Here is a 22,896-nt window from a genome sequence, read left to right as displayed (position 1 = left end):
AGTGGTATCTTTTCATTTTTTTTTCTAACAACGAAATAAAATACTTAGAGTGTCAATAAATTAATAAAAACTGCATGAATCGACGTGGTAGACCCTGTAGATTAAGAAAAAAAGATAAAAAAAATTTCGATATTTTTCTTCAAAATTAGTAAATTGCGAATATCTCGGAATCTAGAACCGACAAAGTGGTCCCTTTTCATGCGGACGTCCACATATATTATTCAAATTGCATTAAGAATATTTCTTTTAATTAAAATTATGTCTATCATATATATATATATATATATATATATATATATATATATATATATATTATAATTATTTCTTTAATATTTTGAAGAATAATTACTGAAAAATCATAATCAATAATTAAAATATTTATCCGAATTATAAATAATAGATACATCTATTAAAGAATTTTTTTCAATATTTCGTGATTTTCATTTTTATGGCAATAAAAAAAGTCATTGATTAGCTAACTAATTATTTTTTATAAACTTTTTTAAATCTTGAGAAATCTTAAAATTCGTTACAACTCATATATTGGGACTTAAAAGGTAAATTTTTCAATAATGTTTTGTGCTATACAGAATGATCATGAACATTATTGTATATTTAGGACAAATATAAAATCAAGATAAATAATTTCTAAACAGATATAGAAAGACATTTTTAAATTTATTGATTAATGCAATCGGTTGTAAAAAAGTGGATACAGTTAAGAAATTGTAAAAGCAGCTGGCATAAGTATATAACTTTCACTTAGACAAATCTTACTCAGTCACAATGCAACTCCTATTAGCCATTGTTATGGGTTTTATTTTCAGTTCATCAGGTGAGTGACTATTTTGTTATTTCAAATTTTTAAAACTGCAATACTGAAAATATTCAATTTTTTTTAATAATTTAAATTTATTAATTAATTTAAAAAAAAAGTCTTTAATATTTTTTTACTTTATATTTCTTAATAAAAACTCTGCTCTAATAATGTGATATATATTTTCAATATTTATATTTTTTACATTCTCATAAAAAATGAGAAAGTCTTGGATTTGTGCGATTTTGAGAAATTTCTAATTTTTTTAATGAGATTTGCACCTGCTTCTAATTGATTTTACATATAGCTTTTATTTAATTTTTAAAAATAAATAATATCGAGAGCTTCCAAACATTGAACATGGTTTGCAATAATTTCGTAATTTTTTGAATATTATAAATACATTACATTAAAATTTTATATACAGGTAAGTAAATATTAATTCTTTAAATAATTATTTTAAAAAATATGTGTCCCTTTTCATATGGCTTATTTTGGCAAAATTTGGGAAAAATTGAAAAAGTTTTATAAGAGAGAATTCTAAAAATTGGCTTAGGTTTTAATTTCGAAGTTAAATGTTGATTAGTCATAGATATGTTTTTTTTTGTCTTATTTTATTTGTCTGATCATAAAAAATTTATATAAAAATCCTTAGCTTCCCAGTAAACGAAAACTAATTGAAATGAATTAAAAAGAATTCACAAAGAGCTTTCGTGAATCCCGCTTTGTGACAAATACGAATTGGAGCCATGATGCAATTTTCCCGAATTCGTGAAACTGTATTGAACTTCCGAACCTTCTATCCGTACCAATTCACTGGACAAGTTTTGAGCCTTTAATTTTTTTCAATTCCTTAGCACGAATTCAATGCATTCCTTGGCCATTTCTTTCGAATGCGAATTCGTTTGGACAAATTGGTACATATTGAATTAAATTCAATTGAATATACAAAGAGCTTGAGTGAATCCCGCTTTGTGACAAATACGAATTGGAGCCTACCAAAAATGTTAATTCGTTTCAATTCATTTGAATTAGTTTTTTTTTACTGGGTTTCGCTCCGCGACGCAGAACCTCTTCGGAGTTTTAATTCAAAACAAGACTATTATAGATTAAAACAATGCACAAAATTTTTCTTTTTTTAAAAAACAAAGTATCCTTTTTCAAAATATAAACAATTTATAATTCTATTTTGATAATTAAAAAGAAGATTCGAGGGCGACATTGTCAATCACATTTTTTAAAATATTATATATTTTAAATAATAATTTTTCTAAACCCTCACCCCTCTTTTAAGTCACATAATTTCACTGTTAACTTAAAACTATCAAATTGCAACGAATTGATACCAAAAATATGGATCAAATCAAAAATTGATCCAAATGTTTGACATCAATTTGAAACCCTTTAGTGTATCAATTTGACATTTTCAAGAAAACTGTATTATGGACAATCTCTTTACACTTAATTCGCATATGGGATTGTAAGAATAAATAAAATATTTTTCAGCTCAAAACTTCACTCGTATTGTTGGTGGAATTGACGCTGAAGAAGGTCAGTTTCCATATCAGGTATCGCTACAACGAAATGGGCGTCATTTCTGCGGAGGCTCAATTTTAAATGAACGTTGGATTTTAACAGCTGCGCATTGCCTGAGAGGGTAACAAGAATTTATTCTTCATATTATTTTTTAATTAAACAACTTTTCTAATCTGTAGGGTAGGTGCTCTAGTGGTGGATCAGTAAAACTTTTTAATTTCCTTATTTTAGCCTTAAAATGCAACTTTTCTTTTAATAGAAATACTTCATGAAACTGATAACATGACTATAGTCGATTTTTGGAGATCAGTTCTGCATGAAAAAAATACAAAAATCACCCTGTAATTTTTAGTTAGAAAAAATTTAAATTTCACAGGTCTTTGTAATAAATAATAATTTCTACGTTTATATTAATATATTCACTTTTATATTTATTATTATATTTATTATATACTTTTTATAGAAGGTACTCTAGTAGTATAACTGTGATGACTGGAATCACAGACCTGGACGGCTTTGGGGATGCTTATATAGGAGATTTGAAAATTATACACGAAGACTATGATAGATACGAACATGAGAATGATATTGGTCTATTAAAAGTAATATCAGACATCAATTTCAACGATGAAGTTCAGCCTATCAAGTTACTATCTAATGAATTAGAAGGAGGAGGATACATTGCAACATTGACGGGATGGGGAAGAACTTCCGTACGTATATTTTATATAATGTGTCAGATAGTAGACAAGCAAAAATTTAAACAAGTGCGCAAATAAAATTTTGAAAGATTATTGTAATTCCTTAAATACTGATAATATTTTCTTTTTCAGCTTACAAGTAGCGCGCCTATACGTTTACAAGTAATTAAATTAAAAATTATATCAAATGAAGATTGCCAATCAAAAATAAATAATGTGAAAACATCACACATATGTACCTTGAATAAAGAAGGAGAAGGTGCATGTTTTGTAAGTATTTTTAATTCTGTTAAAATCTTATTAAAGAAATATGTGAAATGTAACACAACGCATAATGGGGCCATACTTCAATTACATAACCAAGGTTGCCACAAAAATTTAGTTTCGTTTTTCCCTGACTTTTCCCTGATTTCCCTGACCCGTGGCAACCCTGGTAACGCTTCAGGGAGTGGGGGGGTGGCAAGATATTTGTTACACTCAGCATAAAAATGGCGCTAATGTATGACAAAATTTGTTACATGGGGAGGGGGGGGGGGGGGTATAAAATGTCAAAAAAAAAGCGTTACGTAATTTAAGCATGGCCTCTAATAATAATTTTATTGTTTCTTTATAGGGAGACTCCGGAGGACCGCTTGTCGTGGACAGCGTTCAAGTTGGTGTCGTTTCCTTCGGGAAACCATGTGCTCGAGGAGTTCCGGATGTGTATACCAATGTTCATAATTATATGGATTGGATCAAAGAGTCATTGTTACGATACGCGTTTTAGTAATAAAAATCTTAGAAAATGCAATTTACGTACTTAATTTAATGTTCACTCCTTTATTCTATCTACAGAAGAAAGTTATTTATATTTTAGAAGTTAATTAAGTGGCCACACTTAAATTAAGTAGGAAATATTCTAACAATAAGATTCATATTCTGGCATCCTGGCATATAGGGTCTAATAATAATTCTTGACGTTAAAAATTTTGTTTAAAAAAATTTTTTTAAACAAATGAATAAAAATTCATTTTCTTAGAAAACTAATAGCACCATTCGATTCTACGCGAAAAACTACTAGGAGAACATATATTACATAATTTTAAAAAAAAGACCTATTGTTATAAAAATGTTATAAACAATTAGCCTGCATATATCAATTTTTTTAAATTTGTTTATAACAAATTGTTTTTAAAAAAAAATTCTATTAAAATTAATTAGAATAAGTTTTTATATCTATAATAATGCATAATAGATATTTAAAATTTATTAAGAAAACTTTTTATTTCAAAAACTGTACAATAATATCTCAAACCGCAAGCATTGGGTTAAATTTGATTTCAATTATCATTAATTCTTTATAATGTATAAGAATTATATATATTGTATAAATATAAATAATTAGAATCAGAAGAGAAAAATAATTATATCTATTCATAAAAACATTATAAGTTCAGAAATATATATAGCACTCAAATTTATTCTTAATTACATTTTAGAGTTACATTATGTACAAGAAATTTACTCACATTCAGAGAAACACACATGCACTGCAGAAATTATACACTTAAGAATAGAGCATTCAAGGAAAAGTAAAATGTAATTGATAATTGAAGCTGTATTATTATACAATAAATTATTGAATCTTTAAAAGACTTTGTCACTGCTAATGTACTAGCAGAATTGAAAGATTAACATTATCAAATGCATGTACAAATGCGTGTACAATGGAATACAAATTTCATACCAACAAAAAAAAGTTAGTTGCTTTTTAATTTTCATGATAAAATTTAAATACTATCCCAGATAGAACGATATTTTTTTATAAAGTTTACAAGTTTGCAACACAAAGATCGGAAATTGTGATGTCTACTGAAAAGTTGCAACCAGGGGGACATTTTGTTATATGGCACAAATTTTCTGCAAACTTGCTGCAAAATATTTCAAAAAATTATTGTGCTACTTGGGATAGAAGTTTGTAATCCATTCGTTTTTTGATCAATTTTAAACTAACGGTTTCAGAGAGGTAAGTTTGCAAATTGTGTACAAATTGATATCTTACATTGATGTACATTTCAATATAAAATCTGCAAATTTCAAGCCATCATTTGATTATCAGCTATAAAGGAGGAAGAAAAAACAATAATAAATCCTAAAGATAATCAAATAATGAGCAAAATTTTGCAAGATTGGATATTTTAATAGCTTGGTCATCTATGAAGCATACTTATCTCCCTGGACTAATAAATCCTTACAAACATTTCAGTGAACAACTTTTACGTAACAATAAATATCTAGCGATAGGAACTTTATGCTATAATTACGCTCTTAAAACTGTTTTTATAAAACATTATAAATTTATATAAAAAATGTACCTACTTAATTTTAAAAATGAATTTATGATTTGAAACTTTTCTGTGCTGATACAGAATTGACAATTTTTTATAAATATAATATTTAATAATACAAATTGCTTAAATTTATTGAATTATGCAGTATGTATATGCTTGGACTAGATTCTGCTGCTTTACAAACAGAATTGTGCTTTTCCAGGGTGTCTACTATTTTCGATCAACAAAATTCCCCGTTTTCTCCCGGCTTTATCTTAATTTTTTCCACTTTTTTTCTCATCAAATTTAAATTTATTTGATTTTAAACATAATTAAATCTACAAATAGCTTCAAAAATTTTTATTAATAAATTTTTTTGACAAATTTCTTTAAATTTTTTGAAAATAATGTTTTTTTTTTAAAATTTTAATTGAAAATTTGGAAAATAATTGAATAAAACAAAGAATTTTTTCAATTTTTTAAAATAATCTTTTCTGTTTATAATTATAATTGAAAATTTGATTATTCAATTTTATTAAAATTGTATTGATAATAATTAAATTTCTGCAAAAAATTTTACTATTTATAAAAGTAATTGAATCCTTTCAAAAAAAGGTTATTATTTATAAAAATAATTGAATTCATGCAAAGAATTTTATTAAAAATTTTTAAAACAATAAGTGATTAACTTTCTTTGATTATTTTCGAAAAATTTTAATAAAATTCCTTAAAAGAATTCAATTATTTTTAATAGAATGTAAAGAAATTTCAATTATTTAAAAATTTTGTAATTATTTCTTTATAAAAATTCAATTATATTGAAACAATAGAATTGAAAAATTTCAAAAATCTTATTTTTCAGAATTTTCAAAAAAACTTTGCAAAAATTCAATTTTATTAAAAAATTTGAAGTGTGTATCTTTTTTTAAATTAACTAATAAAAATTTTAATTATTAATCTTCGCACTAAGAAACATGAATACATTAAATAATATGACTCTTTAAAAAATTCAATTATTAAATTAAAATACTCTGAAAATTCGATTTGTTAAAAAGTTTCTGGTTCTAATCAAATTCATTAACAAATTTAATTATTTGCAGTTGAATTACACAAAATTTCTATTAATTCGATTATTTTTTAAAAATTTATTTATATTGTATATTTGAATCAGTGACTGATTTTTTACTATCAAATTAATTATTTTTAACTAATTTAAATTTAGAGAACAGTATAAATATCTATAAAAATTCAAATAAAAAGCGATTTTTTAAAAACAAATTAAAATAATAATTTTTTTTTTATAATTTAGTGAAAAAATTCCCGGCTAGTAGAAACCCTGTTTTCGAGTCCTTTGCAAATTGCAATTATTATTGTTGAAAAATATGTTTAATGTGAATTTTCACGCAAGATAATATTTTCGAAATTTGTGCTTTTATGCTCGAGCACAAAGTTCCTATCTCTATTAATACCTCTAATTACTTTTAGAATATTTAAATTTTATAAAAACTGAAATCTGAAAATTAACGTAAAATTTTGTACAAACCACATAATTTTACTTACATTTCTCGCAAATAACAGGGTATAGCAAAAGTATGGAACTCCTGAAATATTTAGGAAGTGTGCATTTTGGAGCGAAATGTGCAAATAAAATTTATTTGGCTTAAAAATTATATCTAAAAATATTAAAAGGCTTCCATAATTTTGCCACACCCATGTTTTACAGTTCATATTTATAGTATAGTTCTTTCTTTCTAATTTTTGATACAAAAATTATTTATAAAATGCGTTCACATGAATATTAATTATTAAGGATTATAAAAATCAATATACTAGCTTTAACAGTAATAATTAATTAATTAATTAAGAATATTACGAATTACTTGTAGCATGTTAGCATTACTAAAAAATAAACTAAAAAAATATTTAACAGACAATATTTAAAATTTGATGAATTCAAAAAAATTCTAATTACTCAAATTAATTTTCCAGAGCGCTGCAGATAAGAATTATCATTTGTGATCATTTCTATGCAATACATATATCTTTTATTCAATTCATTCAAAAAAAAAGAAAAAAATTAAAGACGTAACTACTGAAATGAAAAGAAATTTAACTATTTTTACAATTGTATTAGAATTTGAATCTCTATAGCTTAGAAAAATGGTCTTTTCTGCCTTGTAAAATACGTTAACATTTTAATTATAAAAACCATGTTGCTTTATTTGTGAAGAAATTCTAATCCAACTTTTTGTTCAATTGTATAAAAGTCCTGTGCGAGTGAAGAAAAAGTAAGATCAGAATGCTTCGATTAGTTGGCAAAGTTCTTATAACTTTGCGATGAGCAATAAAAAATTGATGCCATTTATTTAATTTAGTTAAAATGGAATTTGAATTGAAATGGTGAACCATGGAACTGATGGAATTCACGGAAAGGATTTGATCCAGAATGTTTTGCTGACTCTGGGTCTAGAGGATCCTCGCCCCTATCAAACTTTTCTCGCTTCTCGTCATCTGTCAAAACCTCTTTAGCTGCGGCAATGTCTATAAATTTTTTCTCCGCTTTCTTCTTTTCGTCGCCATCTTGGAAATTATCCGGATGCCACTTTTGCGCCGCTTTTCTGTAAGCTTTGGTAATATCTCTCTTGGACGCTGTTCGTGGAACATTGAGAATTTTATAGTAGTCCCGTGTCTCGGACAACTTTTGGCGTTGTTGTGCTAGTTGAAGGCCATCTTTTGCTCTTTGCATATTCGGATCGATGTCTAATGCCTCCTTAAAATCTCGAATAGCTAAAATGAAAGCAAGTGGAATTTTACAGTGAATGAATATGATGAAACATGAGTTATATTACAACAGGGTTGCCACAGGTCAGGGAAAAGTCAGGGATTTTGAGTAAAAGTACTGAAAAAAATTTTATTTTTAAAATTCATAAGAAAACTCTCAATTTTCAACGAATTCAATAATTCAAAATTTTAAAGAACTTACAGGCATCACAGTACTTTTTATCCTCAAAAAAGGTGCATTTTTTTCTTCAAAAAGGGACAAAAATTTATTTGTTTATACAACTTGCATATATAATTCAAATTTTTGATCATATAGCTTCTATAAAAAAGTTCTTTGAGAATTTTCAAATTCATTCGTTTACAATTCAATTTTACGAAATTTCGATTATTCAAAAAAATTCTTCAATTAGGTAAATATTTATATATATATTAGAAAATAAAAACTTCAAATAATTTCAAAACAAAATTCAATTAATTTTTCAAAATAAATTATTATTTCTACAAAATCTTTTCAAAATTCCATTATTAGATACTCAAAAAAATGTTCTATTACATTTATTTACAAATTTCTTCAAAAGTAAAATTATTCGAAAACATCAATAGTTTTATTTAAAATAAATATTTAATCATTTTTTTTCATTGGAATTAAGATGTTCAAAAATTTCAAATTCAAACCTTTTCAAATTGAATAAGAATATTATTATAAAACATAAAAATGACCGACTGACAAAATCATTATTTTATTATTATAAGAATATTGTTACTCCAATTTCTTCACAATTATTTGTATCATTTCAATTCAATTAACATTTTCTAGAATTTTTAACTAAAATTCAACTTTAAATCATTAACATCAATTATTATTCAATTAAACTCTTTCAAAAAAATTATTTCTACGAGATATCAATTACCTATTTAATACAAAAATGAATAATATTGAATGTTTCTTAAAATTTAATTTTTACGAAAAATTGTATTAACAACTTTTGAAAATATTTAATTTCTTTTAAAGAATTTAATTAAAATTTTAATGAAATTTATTATATTGAAGAATTTTATAACAATTTTTGAAAATAATTAAAAACATTTTCCAGAGAGAAACTGAGAGTGGTTATGTCCATTGGCGATTCAAACAGCTAAACTAGCGCATCTGGTGGCCGAGTTTAAACTAATATATACACGACTCCCTGCATGGTGTTCAATGTAAATATCAACATTTTTAAAGTTTTTCAGTTTTATTTTCATTATATTAAATCAATTTTTTTCTAAATTGTTAACCTTATTAAATATTTATTAAATAAATTATAATAAATATGGATAAGAGCATCGTTACTCATGAACAGAAGAAAAGAAAAAACGGGATCGAAACAATTATTATGTTCCGCTCTAATTCTAATATTAATAATATTATATTTCTAATAATCTAAAATTCTAATTTTATATTATTAATTTAATGTCTATAGAGATTAAATTAATAATATATAATTAGAAGTAATATAAAATTAGAATTTTTGTCAAACATATAAAAACATAACCAAAAAATGTTCTTTCTAGTTGATATGTAATCTTTAGATTTAAAATTTGTACTGCAAACTTTCATTTTGTCGGTTAATTTTTTTCCTGTTTTAAATGCAATAGCCTACTGTTTACGTCTTACAACATTTTTTGGAAGCTGATAAAGATTTTCTGTTTTTTTTCAATTCAGAGCGAACAACATTTGTTTCGTTCCCGTTTTTTCTTTTCTTTCTGTCCGCGAGTAACGATGCTTTTTCAAAATTATTATAATATATTTAATAAATATTTAAACAAGTAGAACAATTAAAAAAAAACTTGATTTAATAGTGAAAATAAAACTGAAAAACTATAAAAACGTTGATATTTACATTGAACACCATGCAGGGAGTCGTGTATATATTAGTTTAAACTCGGCCACCGGAGGCGCTAGTTTAGCTGTTTGAATCGCCAATAGTAAAGGTAACTATTAAGTTAGTAGCGCCACCGTGGTCGCTGGGCGAAACGATGTCCGTAGAATAGATAATTACCTAAATTTTTCCAGTTTTCTGCATTATCGCGATTACGTTGCAGACATCATCCATCTGATTTCGATCACTCACACAGACGCGATGTCCGCGTAAACAATCGGAGCGATTCGTGAAACTTCGGTTATGGTCGAAGATCGACAAAAAATCCAATGCATAGTATAAAGCTGGAGAGAATTCTAATCTCACGTGTTCGACATCGCGTGTCAATTTTGCATTAATGGAAATTTATGGTGGTCACAAGTTTCAGTTAATAAATATCCCTGACAATTTACAGACATTAAAATTATGATTTTTCCTGACAAAATTCTTTAAACAAACAAAATTCAAAAAACAAAATATGAAAGTTTATGGAAAATGAGTAAAATTTATGAAATTGAATAATTTCTTATAATTATAATCATAACCCTTCCTGAATTTATTTTCAATAATTTTTAACTCACCTTCACCTCTAAATCAATTATTTTCAATTAATTTTTTAAAAGTTCTTTTGAAGAATTTTAATTATAAATATGACTATGATTTAGCAAAATATATTCTTATTCTATAAATATATTCTTATTTATAAATAAGAATATTGTTTACAAACTCATTTTTTCTTTTGTCAAGAAAAACATTAGATATTCCCATTTCTTAATATTTTTCTAGAAAATTCTCAATTTGTATAAGGAAATAATTTGCATCAATTCTATTTCTGAAATTTAATTGTTTTATTAAAATTCAAAGTTTTTTAAACATAAATAAAAAAAAATGTTTATAAATTATATTTGTCAATTAAAAAATTTAATTAAAATTTTCATATTATAAGAATATTGTTACTGTAACTTATAAAAAACTTTTTTTTTATTCTACTATTATTATCTAAAATTTAAAATAAAATTCATTTTCAAATCAATTTTTATTAGATAATTCTACGAGAATTTAATTATTAAAATACAAAAGTAAATTATTTATTGAATAATTGCACATTTCTTAAAATTTAATTCTTATAAAGAATTTTATTAACAAATTTTGAAAAAAATTAAATTCTTTTGACGAATTTAAATAAAATTTTTTGGAATAGTTACATTTTTCAAAAAATTTGATTAAAATTGTATTAAAAATAATTGAAATTCTGCGATGAGTTTTATTATTTCTGAAAATAATTGAATTATTGAGAAGAAACTTATAGAAAATTTGTAAATATTTAAATTCCTATGAAAAAATTTCCTGTGAAAAAATAAAATTGCGTACAATTTTATTAAAATTGTTTTTAAATTGAATTCTTTTAGGTAATTTTATTAAAATAGTAGATATTGAAATATGAGAAAATTTTTTGAAAATAATATTGAAATTTGAAGAGAAATTTTTTTATTTTTAAAGAGAATAATTGGGATTTTGTCGTGATTTTTTGTAAATTTTGAACATAATTGAATTTTGGGATAAGAATTGTATAACTTTTGAAAATAATTGAATTCCTGCGATCATTTGTAACTTCTTCAAAATTCAATTTTTTTAGTGTTTTTAACTAAAATTCTTCTATTAATCCATTATTTTTAATAATTAATTAAATATATATTGATAAATTTAACTAATTTTAGAAGATTTTGAATTATTAAGATTGTTCAAAAATGATTCATTAAAATTTATAATTAAATTTATTTAACATTGAAATTTTATAAAATTTCAAATTGAAACCGTTTAAAATTTTATTTATATCTCTTTTAAAATTGAATTAATTTTGAGATATTTAAGTAAAATTATTCAATAAATAATTTATTTATTTTATGATAATTGTTCAAGATTTAAGTTATTTAAAAATATATTTTTGTCAGAAATTAAAAAATTTAAGGTTTTGTATTAGAATTCGTAATATTTATCGTTTATGAGTCTAAACAAAAAAACACAAAAATTCAAAAATTTTTATGAATTCTAAAAATTTAATTTTTTCAGTACTTTTAATATAAATTTCTGACTTTTGCTTTAATTTAGTATGTCAGAATATATGATTATTTTAATTATTGTAATATTAAAACTATATATTCCAATTCATATTTTATTTTTATAAAGAAAAATTTGAATTACAAATTTTTACGTTCTATAATTTCTAAAATCGCTAATTTCATCTTAAAAAGTGAGTGAGAAGTCGGCTCGCGAATTGTTTCTAGTATTTAATTAAAATTCATTAAAAAATTATTTATTTTTTTAAAAATAATATACAAAAACTCTTTTAAGAAATTCAATTATTTTCGAAAAATTACATTAAAATCTTTTTAAAAACCACTTAATTCTTAGGATTTTTTAATATTTAATGATCTTCGAATAAAGCAATAAAAATTAACTTTTTTGACTTAATACAATTTTTGCTAAATCATAGTCATATTTATAATTAAAATTCTTCAAAAGAACTTTTAAAAAATTAATTGAAAATAATTGATTTAGAGGTGAAGGTGAGTTAAAAATTATTGAAAATAAATTCAGGAAGGGTTATGATTATAATTATAAGAAATTATTCAATTTCATAAATTTTACTCATTTTCCATAAACTTTCATATTTTGTTTTTTGAATTTTGTTTGTTTAAAGAATTTTGTCAGGAAAAATCATAATTTTAATGTCTGTAAATTGTCAGGGATATTTATTAACTGAAACTTGTGACCACCATAAATTTCCATTAATGCAAAATTGACACGCGATGTCGAACACGTGAGATTAGAATTCTCTCCAGCTTTATACTATGCATTGGATTTTTTGTCGATCTTCGACCATAACCGAAGTTTCACGAATCGCTCCGATTGTTTACGCGGACATCGCGTCTGTGTGAGTGATCGAAATCAGATGGATGATGTCTGCAACGTAATCGCGATAATGCAGAAAACTGGAAAAATTTAGGTAATTATCTATTCTACGGACATCGTTTCGCCCAGCGACCACGGTGGCGCTACTAACTTAATAGTTACCTTTACTATGGACATAACCACTCTCAGTTTCTCTCTGCATTTTCAATAATTTTATTAAATTTTTTAAAAATAATTGAATTCCTGAGAAGAATTTAAATAATAATTTTTGAAAACAATTGAATTCATGAGAAGAACTTTATTGAAAAATTTTAAAATAATTGACTTCTTGTGAAGAATTTTAAAAAAAAATTTGAAAATAATTTAATTCTTGAGAAGAATTTGCCTATCTATTCATAATTAGATAATTTAATTCTTGACGAGAATTTTTAAAACATTTTGAAAATAATTTAATTTCTGCAAAGTATTTTATTATTTTTCAAAAGAATTAAATTCTTGTGATGAATTTTGATATTTATCAAAATAATTGAATTTTGGAAAAGAATTTTATTAAAATTCCTTAGAATAATTGATTTTATGGGAAGAATTTATGCGATTCTGTTGTTTATCAAGCTAATTGAATTCTTTTGCAAAATTACTTAAAAATTTTTGAAAATAATTGATTTTCTGCGAGGAATTAATTATTAAATAATTGAATGTTTCTTAAAATTGAATTCTTTCCTCAAGTTTTAATAAAATTTTTAATAATAATTGCATTTTTCAAGGAATTTATTTAAAATTGTATTAAAAATATTTGAAATTCTGCGATGAGTTTTATCATTTATGAAAATAATTGATTTCCTAAAATCAATTTTATATTATTTTTGAAAATATTTAATAAATGTTTGCGTAGAATTTTATTAAAATTGTTTTTAAATAATTGAATTCTTTTGGAAATGTTCATTAAATCAATAGATATTGAAAATCATTTAATTGAACAAAATTTTTGAAAATAAATGAAATTTTAACATGAATTTTATTACAATTTCTGAAAATAATTAAATTTCAAAGAATCTTATAATTGATAAAGAGAATTGAAATTTTGACGAAAATTTCTTTAAATTTTTGAATATAATTGAATTTCTGCGAAGAATAAATAATAAAAGTGTTCTCACGAATTTAATTATAAACAATAAAACTCATCGTAGGATTTTTATTATTTGTTTTATACAATTTTAATCGAATTCATTAAAAAATGTGATTATTCTTAAAAATCTTATTCAAATTCGTCAAAAGAATTCAATTTTAATAAAAATCCAATTATTCAGTAAATTATTTATGTTTGAATTTAAATAATTGAATTTTCGTAGAATTTTCGAATAAAAATTGATTTAAAGATGAATTTCCGAATAATCGATTTACTATTTATAAAAATAATTGAATTCTTGCAACGAATTTTATTAAATTTTTTTAAAATAATTTAATTCTTTTGAAAAATTTTACTACTTGTAAAAATAATTGAATTCTTGCGAAGAATTTTATTAGGGTTTTTGTAAATAAGTATCTAATAAAAAATAATAAAAGTAATAATAAATAAAAATAATTAATAATAAATAAAATTCTTTTTGAAAAATTTTATGGCAATTTAAATTATTGTGAAACACGAAGAAATTGATCATTCCGAGTCGAAGACTTGGAGTGATCGATATCTTCATGTTTTACAATAAAATTTTGATAAGTTGTTATGTAATTTGAAAAAGGTTTGAATTTGAATCTTTTGAAGAATTTTAATTCGTATGGAAAAATAATAATGATTAAATATTTATTTGGAAATTAAGTTATTGATGTTTTTGAATAATTTGACTTTTGAAGAAATTTGTAAATAAATGTAATAAAAGATATTTTTTCGTATCTAATAATTTTTGGAGTGAATCAGAATATTCTTCAGAGTCAGGAAAAAAGTGAAAATTTTGTCTGGAAATCAGGGAAAAGTCAGGGAAAAATAAAATGAAATATTTGTGGCAATCCTGTACAAGAAACGTAGTGTAATAATTCGTGTAAATTCTACACGAAATACTTTTGGAATTATTAAAATAAAACACTTACCATCGTCAAACATTTCCCCGGCAAGATAAGCATCAGCTCTATTGCAAATATTTTCAGGCTCTTTTCGTATATCGTAAGCGTCATTACAGCTTGAAATTGCTTCACTAATTTCGTTATTACCAGTGTAACATACACAAAGTAAATCCATGGCCAAAAATCTTACATTCGACTCTTTGCTTTCCTCCTTAAGCACTCGATTAGCTAAAGTAATGCACTCTTCATGATCGTTTACTTCTCGCGCATTCTTTGCCTTGTTCAAAGTTGCTGCAATTTTCTTAATTTTTTTATAAAGTGGAAAGCAATCTTTATGCTCATGATCCAGCTTGAGACATTCCCTAATCTCTCTGTAAATTATACGTTCGTTTTATAAAATAAACATATAATAAATTGAGGAATTATAAACAGAAACTGGAATACTTGGCAAATAAATACTTACGTTAAAGCTTCGTCGACATTTCCAATCTGATAAAGTAATAGCGAGAGGCTGTAAAAACCTTGTGTATTGTCCGACACTAACTTAGTCGTAGATCGAATGTCTGCAATTGCCTTCATAAATTCGCCGAGAGCAACATTGCATTCAGATCTGAGTTGTCGAAGATATGGAGACCACGGACAGTCTTCAATGACAGCAGTGATAAGTTCGACTGCTGCACTATATTCTCGTTTACTTACTAAAAACTCTATTCTCTCTAATTGGTTTCTTAAAGCATCCACCTTTGAAATTCCATTTAAGGCTTCATGATGATTTGGTTCTAACGCAAGCTATAAGAAATTAATTGAGAGGATGAATAACCAATGTTACCTTACGACAGGAAGTAAAAAATCATTCAGTTTTTTGCCCTTGGGATAAAATGGCCGAACAAATGAATGGCTTTACTTCCTGTCATCAAAAAGCGCCATTCGTCAAGCATGTAGGATAAAAAATGAATAGGTTTGTTTGTAAAGGAATATTTACCACATTCGTAAAGTCATGCTCCGCTTCATCAAATAATGCTTGTTTTAATAAAATATTACCATGCTGCAACCTTGCAACAGTAAAATCAGGTTTAAGTTCTAGCAGTCTTTCAAAATCAAGTAGAGCAAACTTGGCTTTTCCTAAAGCTAAATATACAGTTCCTCGTTTGAAATAAGTCAAATAATTGTTAGGATCACCATCTGCAAACAAAGGAATCAGCTGAACTAAAGGAATCTCACTATTACTTCATATTCACCAAAAACTTCGGCCACAGCATTTATATTCTAGTTCAAGCTTCAAGCTTGAACGTCTTCTTCTAGACGATCTACCTTAACAAGTTACCGTTGGTGTACAATAATATATTTATTACTACTGCTCGTAAAGCTTCCATTTTATCTCTTTTTACAATTATGTTTATGTGCATGAATGTGAGGAGACTTATCAAAAAAAGCTCTCTCATTTTTAACGTGCCCAACGGAGAGGAAAATACGGCGTTTTGTTAAAACCTGCAACTTTTGTTGGAAACCTTTTTTTTAATTCTGCATTTTTATGAGTTAAATGCAAAAAACCACTTTTTTATGGTTTTTACTATGAAATGCAAATTTGCGCCAATTTTCACTATGATTTTCGTAATCAGCGCACCAAAATACGTGAGTATATCAAGTTTCATTGAAATCGGGGAGAGCGGCTTATTCGGAATCACAATCAAAAATTTTGCCAATACAATCCTTCCTCTATGTGGAAGCACTAAAAAATATTTACGATGTTTGCAACTAAAAATAACTCTTTTGATAACAAATCCTTTAAAAATTTAAAAAAATAAAAGGGATAAAATTAAATTTTACTGGGTCTATGTGGACATTTCTTTTGACCAAATACTAAAAGTAATAAACACTTAGAAATTAATATTTTAATTTATTTTATTTAATTAAATTTAAATTTCCTAAATGCACTACCGGTCAACATTGAAAGACCACCCATTTTCAGGAAAATGAAAAGCATTTTAAAACATAAAATTTATTAAAACTAAAATTTTGTTCTGTCTCTTTTTTTGAAAGATGATAAAATTTTGAAAAGTACAAGATATTTGAAAAGTCGTTTGGCCAATAATTTATTTAGATATTTTAAAAAAATCATCATGTTCAATGTTTTACAAAAATTTGAATAACTCCTAAAATAATGAACGTATTTTAATCATCTTAGGCTTATTTTAAAGGTCATTTGCTACACTATAAGAATTACTTATAGGCATTAACGTGTAATTTTTTTTAGAAAATGCAGTCCGTCAAACTTGGACCAAAAAAATTCAAAAAATTTGAAACAATTTTATTAACTGAAAAATAATTTTTAAAATTCAAACGTATTTTTTTAAGTAAATTTTCTTGAAATATCTACACCATATGATGTTTTATATGTTTTCTAAAATAGTTTTTAGTACAGAAAAATTGTTTTGAATTTTTTTGATCCAAGTTTGACGGCCTAAATTTTCTAAGAAAAAAATTATACGTTAATGCCTATAAGTAATTCTTATAGTGTAGCAAATGACCTTTAAAATAAGCCTAAGATCATTAAAATGCGTTCATTATTTTAGAAGTTATTCAAATTTTTGTAAAACATTGAAAATGACGATTTTTTAAAAATACATAAATCTAAATAAAATATTGGCCAAACGACTTCTAAAAGATCTTGTTCTTTTCAAAATTTTATCATCTTTCAAAAAATAAAAAGAAAAAAATTTTAGTTTACATACATTTTATGTTTTAAAATGTTCTTCAATCACCTGAAAATGGGTGGTCTCTCAATTTTGACCAGTAGTGTATCCATGTCCGAAAAAACCATTTAAAACAAAATTTTTTTACAGGGTGTCTAACAAGGATTGAGAAAAAAATGACTTTTCTTGACTTTTTACTAATTGAGGGGCTGGATGCTATAATGTGTTACGCGCCATTCACTTAACATGGTGCGTAACACATTATATATAATTTTTTATAATTGATGTTTACAATTTAAAAAACTAGTAACAGATTGCAACTAAAAATATGCCATGTTGACTGGTTTAAATTCATTTGCAAACAAACAAATGGACCATTTTTAATTTATGACCCGTTATTTTAAAGGTTTTTTTACTCCGAACTCTACAACTTTCAATAACAACATTTTTGTTAAAATGGCATCAGAAGAAACTGTCATCGATCTTCAACATTGTTTTTGAAGCATAATTCAAGAAATCGTTACTTGGGTTGTAAAAAATGCCATTTCGTAAAAGTTTTTAAAAACATACTATTACAGCCAGAGCTATATGAATCAACAGTACACTCGAATTTCGCTATAACGAGAAGGTCGGGAGTCAAGTCTTCCTCTATTATGAGCGCAAGAGGAGAAATGAAAAATCCCCACTTTTAAGATTCTTCATTCATTTTTTTTAGTGTTTACAATTTACATAATGTCAAAATTACAAACATAACCTAGTTTAATTTGAACTTTAACATACAGAAAATCTATGTAAGTTAAAATTTTGAAGATGTTCAACTCATTGATATAATTTCAAATAAGAAGTGACTTTTTATGCTAATTATGATATAAATAAAAATAATTTAAACCAACAGAATGTGCTGATGTGCATTTGCATAGTTTTTAAAAATTAAATTAAATATTTTTTTAAATATTAATTTTTAATAACTATTATTAAATAACATTTAACGTGAAAGAAATAATACCTATCTAAAAATTTTTTCTTTTTATTTTCGAAAAACTGATAAAATTCTAAAAAAATAACACTTGAAGTGATTTGTCTAATTTCTTTATATCTTCCGAAGAAATGAACATTTTTTAACGTTCATAGGATCATTTGAATCGTATTTTTTTTGTAGAATTGTGTTTTTTTAGAAAATGGTAAGTCATTAAAAGTTGTATAATAAAAATTCGAAAAGTTAAAATTAATATTAAAATGCTAAAAAGGTATTATTAAAATACATTGTTTAAAAAAAATGTTTAAACTTCGAATAATGTTTTGCATTAAGCCTATATTTAATTTTTAAAAATTATTTTTCAGTTGTAAAAGAACTTTGAAAATTTTTATACTTTTTTCATTCAATTTTCGTGACTTGAAATTCTAAAGGTATGTATGTATGTATGTAGATAAATTCTTGTAAAAAATCTCAATTGTATAAAAAAATACCACATTTTTTAATGTTCTAACTTTTCTGAAACTTTCAAATATACTTAATTTACAAAATAAAATTGTATACCTTAAATCTAATTAGTAGATCATTCTAAAGCCTATATTAAAAATAGTTTTTCGTTTCTCTACATCTCTCTTTTTCTTAATTTATTTAGAGTGACCCACGGAGATTTTCAGGACACACTATTCAACACCTTGATATAATATACAAATATTCTTCGAATTTTGAAGTCTTAAAACTATTTAATGTAGGGGAGAGTAGGCTACATTGAACCAGCGTCAACAGTGAACCACTTCAATTTTCTGAGAAATGACTGAGTGAAATTTTTTCATATTTAATATATAAGTTAGTTTTACTGAAACAAACTATGTCCAAAAATTTCGGGCACGTAGGTTTATTATTTACAAAGAAAAACTAAAAAAACTGTTTTTCACGTACAAAACAAAAAATTTGGTGGAATTATAATGACGTTTTTTTATTGAAATAGGAAGTTTTAAAAATTAGTAAACTTGCGATTTATTTCGCTTAGGGTGTCAACTTCAATATTCCGATGTGATAAAGAACTTTAAATCTTACACAAATTTATTATAAACAATTTTTGTTGTGAATGTCATGTGAATACAGTGAGTGCGGCATCATTGAACCACCCGAAAAAGCAAAGAATTTTCAATTTTAAGAGTTGTAAAATTGTCTGCTCTACTAATTAGTAAGCAAAATACTGGAAGACATGCTTTCATCACAATTGTGAACGAGATAAACTCAAACTGTCACTTTACCTACCTAACCTGACATTAAAATACATTAATCTCCTATATTAACAAGTAATAACAATTAAATAACAATTTTCTATTTTTTTGAGTGGAAAATAAGATTTTTTACAATGTGTAAGTGGAAATATTATTTTTGAAGTAAATTGTAGTGTTTTATTAGAGGTGGTTCAATGTAGACACACATCCTTCAAAATAAGAAAAGTGTGACTTGTTAGAAAAAAATTAAATTTAATTATTTAATCATAATAATTTGTGTTTGTAACGTGTGTATTAACTAAAGGAGTACTTCAGCTTAATTTTGATACAAAAACCTGATCGAAATTAGTAAAATTTTATTAGTTCTTGGACTTTATAAAATACCCGGTTCAATGTAGCCTACCCTCCCCTACACTGACATAAACAATAGGATACATAGAAGCAACTGCAAGTGATTCTTTAATATTTTAATAAATTTTGCAGTATTTTTTAGCATTTAACCAACGTGTCGCACGGACTTGAGTTTGTGACGCACGGATTTTATTCACTTTTTTAATAGGAATTCGCATAAACAAATTTCAAAATGAAGTATTGTAAAGTTATATAGATTATTAAAAAAAATGTACATATTTTCGGAAAAAATTACTAACTGTTATACCTAATAGATTTTACTTTCACATTCTCAAAAATTATGATTGAAAATATTTCTTTTTATTAACCTTACTTATTAAGAAACAATTGATATTATTAACCTTTATTTATTTATGTTTTGTCCGTGCTTCATTGTGGTAACAGATATAATTTATGTTTAATCAAGAAAATGTTTATGGGAAAAAGATTCGTAATGAATAATTAGCTTTGTATCCAAGATTTGAAGTTATGAAAATTAGTTGTTTTATCTATAAGTGAATAAATGCATTTTAGAATTTTTCTATGCATTTCTCTATGAACATGAATCATCAGGACTATTTTTTAATTTTTTCAAAATTAAAATTTTTAAAAACATTTTTTTAGTTTTTAAATGATACAAAATTTATTAATTATTGAGAAAAAAAGAATTTATAAAATCTAACAAACCAAATAAACTTAATTAATCGAATTAATTTTTATGAACAAATAAAAATGTTCTGGTCTGAAGAATCAATTTTCAATTGTTTTTAAATTTTAATTTAATTCTTGCACCCAACGCTTCAATTGTTTTTTATTGTTACTGAAAATTTTCAGAAAACAATTGACTAACCATAAAAAAAAATTTAGATGAGTTAAAATTTCACCGGTTCCTCCCCTTAAATTGACAGATATCTAATAAAATAATCACATTGTCATTAAAGTAAGTGATAATTTTAAAAGAATACAATTCTGTAAATAAACCTTAGATACTTTTGACTGTCTTCAAGAATTGTGTAATGATGATGAAAATAATATGATTGACACATACCTATGGCCGCATGGTAATTTGTAAGTGATTCTTCGAGTTTCCCTTGAGCAAGAAATTCATTACCAAGCTCCAAATGCTTCTCAATCTCCGACTGAGATATTCCTCCAACGGCTAAGTTAAAAGAATACACGAAGATAACATTAGAGATCATTACTTATAAAGGTAAAATGCAAATATCATAACCAAACTTAAATTGCAATTCTCCATTAAAGTCAATATTTTTATTACTTAATACATCTAACAAGTTTTAAGGTAATTTACAAAAAATTTGCTCATACATTATGATGTATAATCTTTTTATTAACGATTAACTTATAATTTTAGAAAGGTTAAAAATACAAACCATCAAAAACTATATCTAATAAAATTAACAATATAGCATAGTTCAACATATCTTCCACCAAAATGAATTTAGCAATTTTACAAAGAAATGACACACTAAAATTTATAATTCGAAAGTTGACTTGACAATTAAAAAAGACATCTATCTTGACGTCGAAAATTGAACAGTTGTGTCAAATTGTAAACAACCATCATCCACGATCCACATCGTCTTTTAGTATCATTGCAATCGTGGTTTCACGTTATTGGTCTACTACCATCAAACGTAAAGATATGAAGCTGTTTACAGTAAAAGAGGGACAGCTGTTTTCAAAACCGCAGTCTTGGTAACTCAAGTGGTGGGGGAGGCTGCTTTCAAAACAAGTTTTGTGCGTACTTTGTAAACATTATGGTATGTTCACAGCTCTGTGTCTGGCTCCTGTGGACAATGGGGCGCATCAATGTGAGCGAGAAAGAGAAATTCAACTCTTCTTGCTCTCTACCCAGCGCTCCGCTTTTCCGTGGCGCATTGCGTGAGATAGAAAAAGACAGGGACTATAGCGTCACGAAAAGCGGAGCGCTGGGTAAAGGCCTAAGCACAACTGTTCGGTTTCGGGATATGTAAAATTTACATACATTTTGAAGTTAAGGCCAACGCAGAATAGATCTGTAACCGGAACCGCAATCGTAACCGTAAAGGTGCTTCTATACCTCCGGTGGATTGGTCAAGCAATCGGCTTGATGAATTTTCACGGTCGGAAAATGTACTTTCATGGCGGGTATTTTTGAATAAGTAAATGTTGAAAAGGTTTTTACTTGAAAATTTATTTAAAAAAATGATTTTATCATAGAAATTCTTTTGAAAGTAATGTTAAAAAATATGTTTTATTTTAAAAGTTATCAAATTTTAATTCAAAATGTTTTAATTTTCCAAAGAAGTGTAAAAAGCCTAATGTTTTTGAAATACTAGTACAGACGGTACAGACTGTTTGTTATGAATGTACATAACCTAGCGTTGTGTTGTCGTGCTTGTGATATTATTATATTCTAAATTTAATGATTTAATTATTATTATATTAAATAATAATAAACAGACAACACAACGCTAGGTTATGTACATTCATAACAAACAGTCTGTACCGTCTGTACTAGCATTTCAAAAACATTAGGCTTTTTACACTTCTTTGGAAAATTAAAACATTTTGAATTAA

The 22,896-nt window shown here is 25.3% G+C and overlaps 2 protein-coding genes across 2 annotated transcripts; one reads left to right on the top strand and one right to left on the bottom strand.

The window, feature by feature from the left end:
* The first annotated feature begins 788 nt into the window (after nt 1-788).
* LOC122499989 (chymotrypsin-2-like) lies at nt 789-3,820 on the top strand. Its single transcript, XM_043608616.1, has 5 exons — nt 789-835; nt 2,324-2,474; nt 2,817-3,066; nt 3,187-3,324; nt 3,668-3,820. Exons 1-5 carry the CDS (start codon nt 811-813, stop codon nt 3,818-3,820), a joined length of 717 nt encoding a protein of 238 aa, XP_043464551.1. The 5' UTR covers nt 789-810.
* Nucleotides 3,821-6,562: 2,742 nt separating this feature from the next.
* Nucleotides 6,563-21,999, bottom strand: LOC122500037 (dnaJ homolog subfamily C member 3). The gene is made up of 6 exons (XM_043608732.1): nt 21,708-21,999; nt 21,365-21,475; nt 15,999-16,198; nt 15,480-15,805; nt 15,044-15,387; nt 6,563-8,150 (listed from the first exon to the last, which is right to left on the bottom strand). Exons 1-6 carry the CDS (start codon nt 21,754-21,756, stop codon nt 7,735-7,737), a joined length of 1,446 nt encoding a protein of 481 aa, XP_043464667.1. The 5' UTR covers nt 21,757-21,999; the 3' UTR covers nt 6,563-7,734.
* Nucleotides 22,000-22,896: the final 897 nt, after the last annotated feature.

This window comes from Leptopilina heterotoma, unplaced genomic scaffold, assembly GCF_015476425.1.
Source record: "Leptopilina heterotoma isolate Lh14 unplaced genomic scaffold, ASM1547642v1 Lhet_180, whole genome shotgun sequence".
Classification (NCBI taxonomy): Eukaryota; Metazoa; Arthropoda; class Insecta; order Hymenoptera; family Figitidae; genus Leptopilina; species Leptopilina heterotoma.
This window is presented reverse-complemented; position numbering and strand designations above follow the sequence as displayed.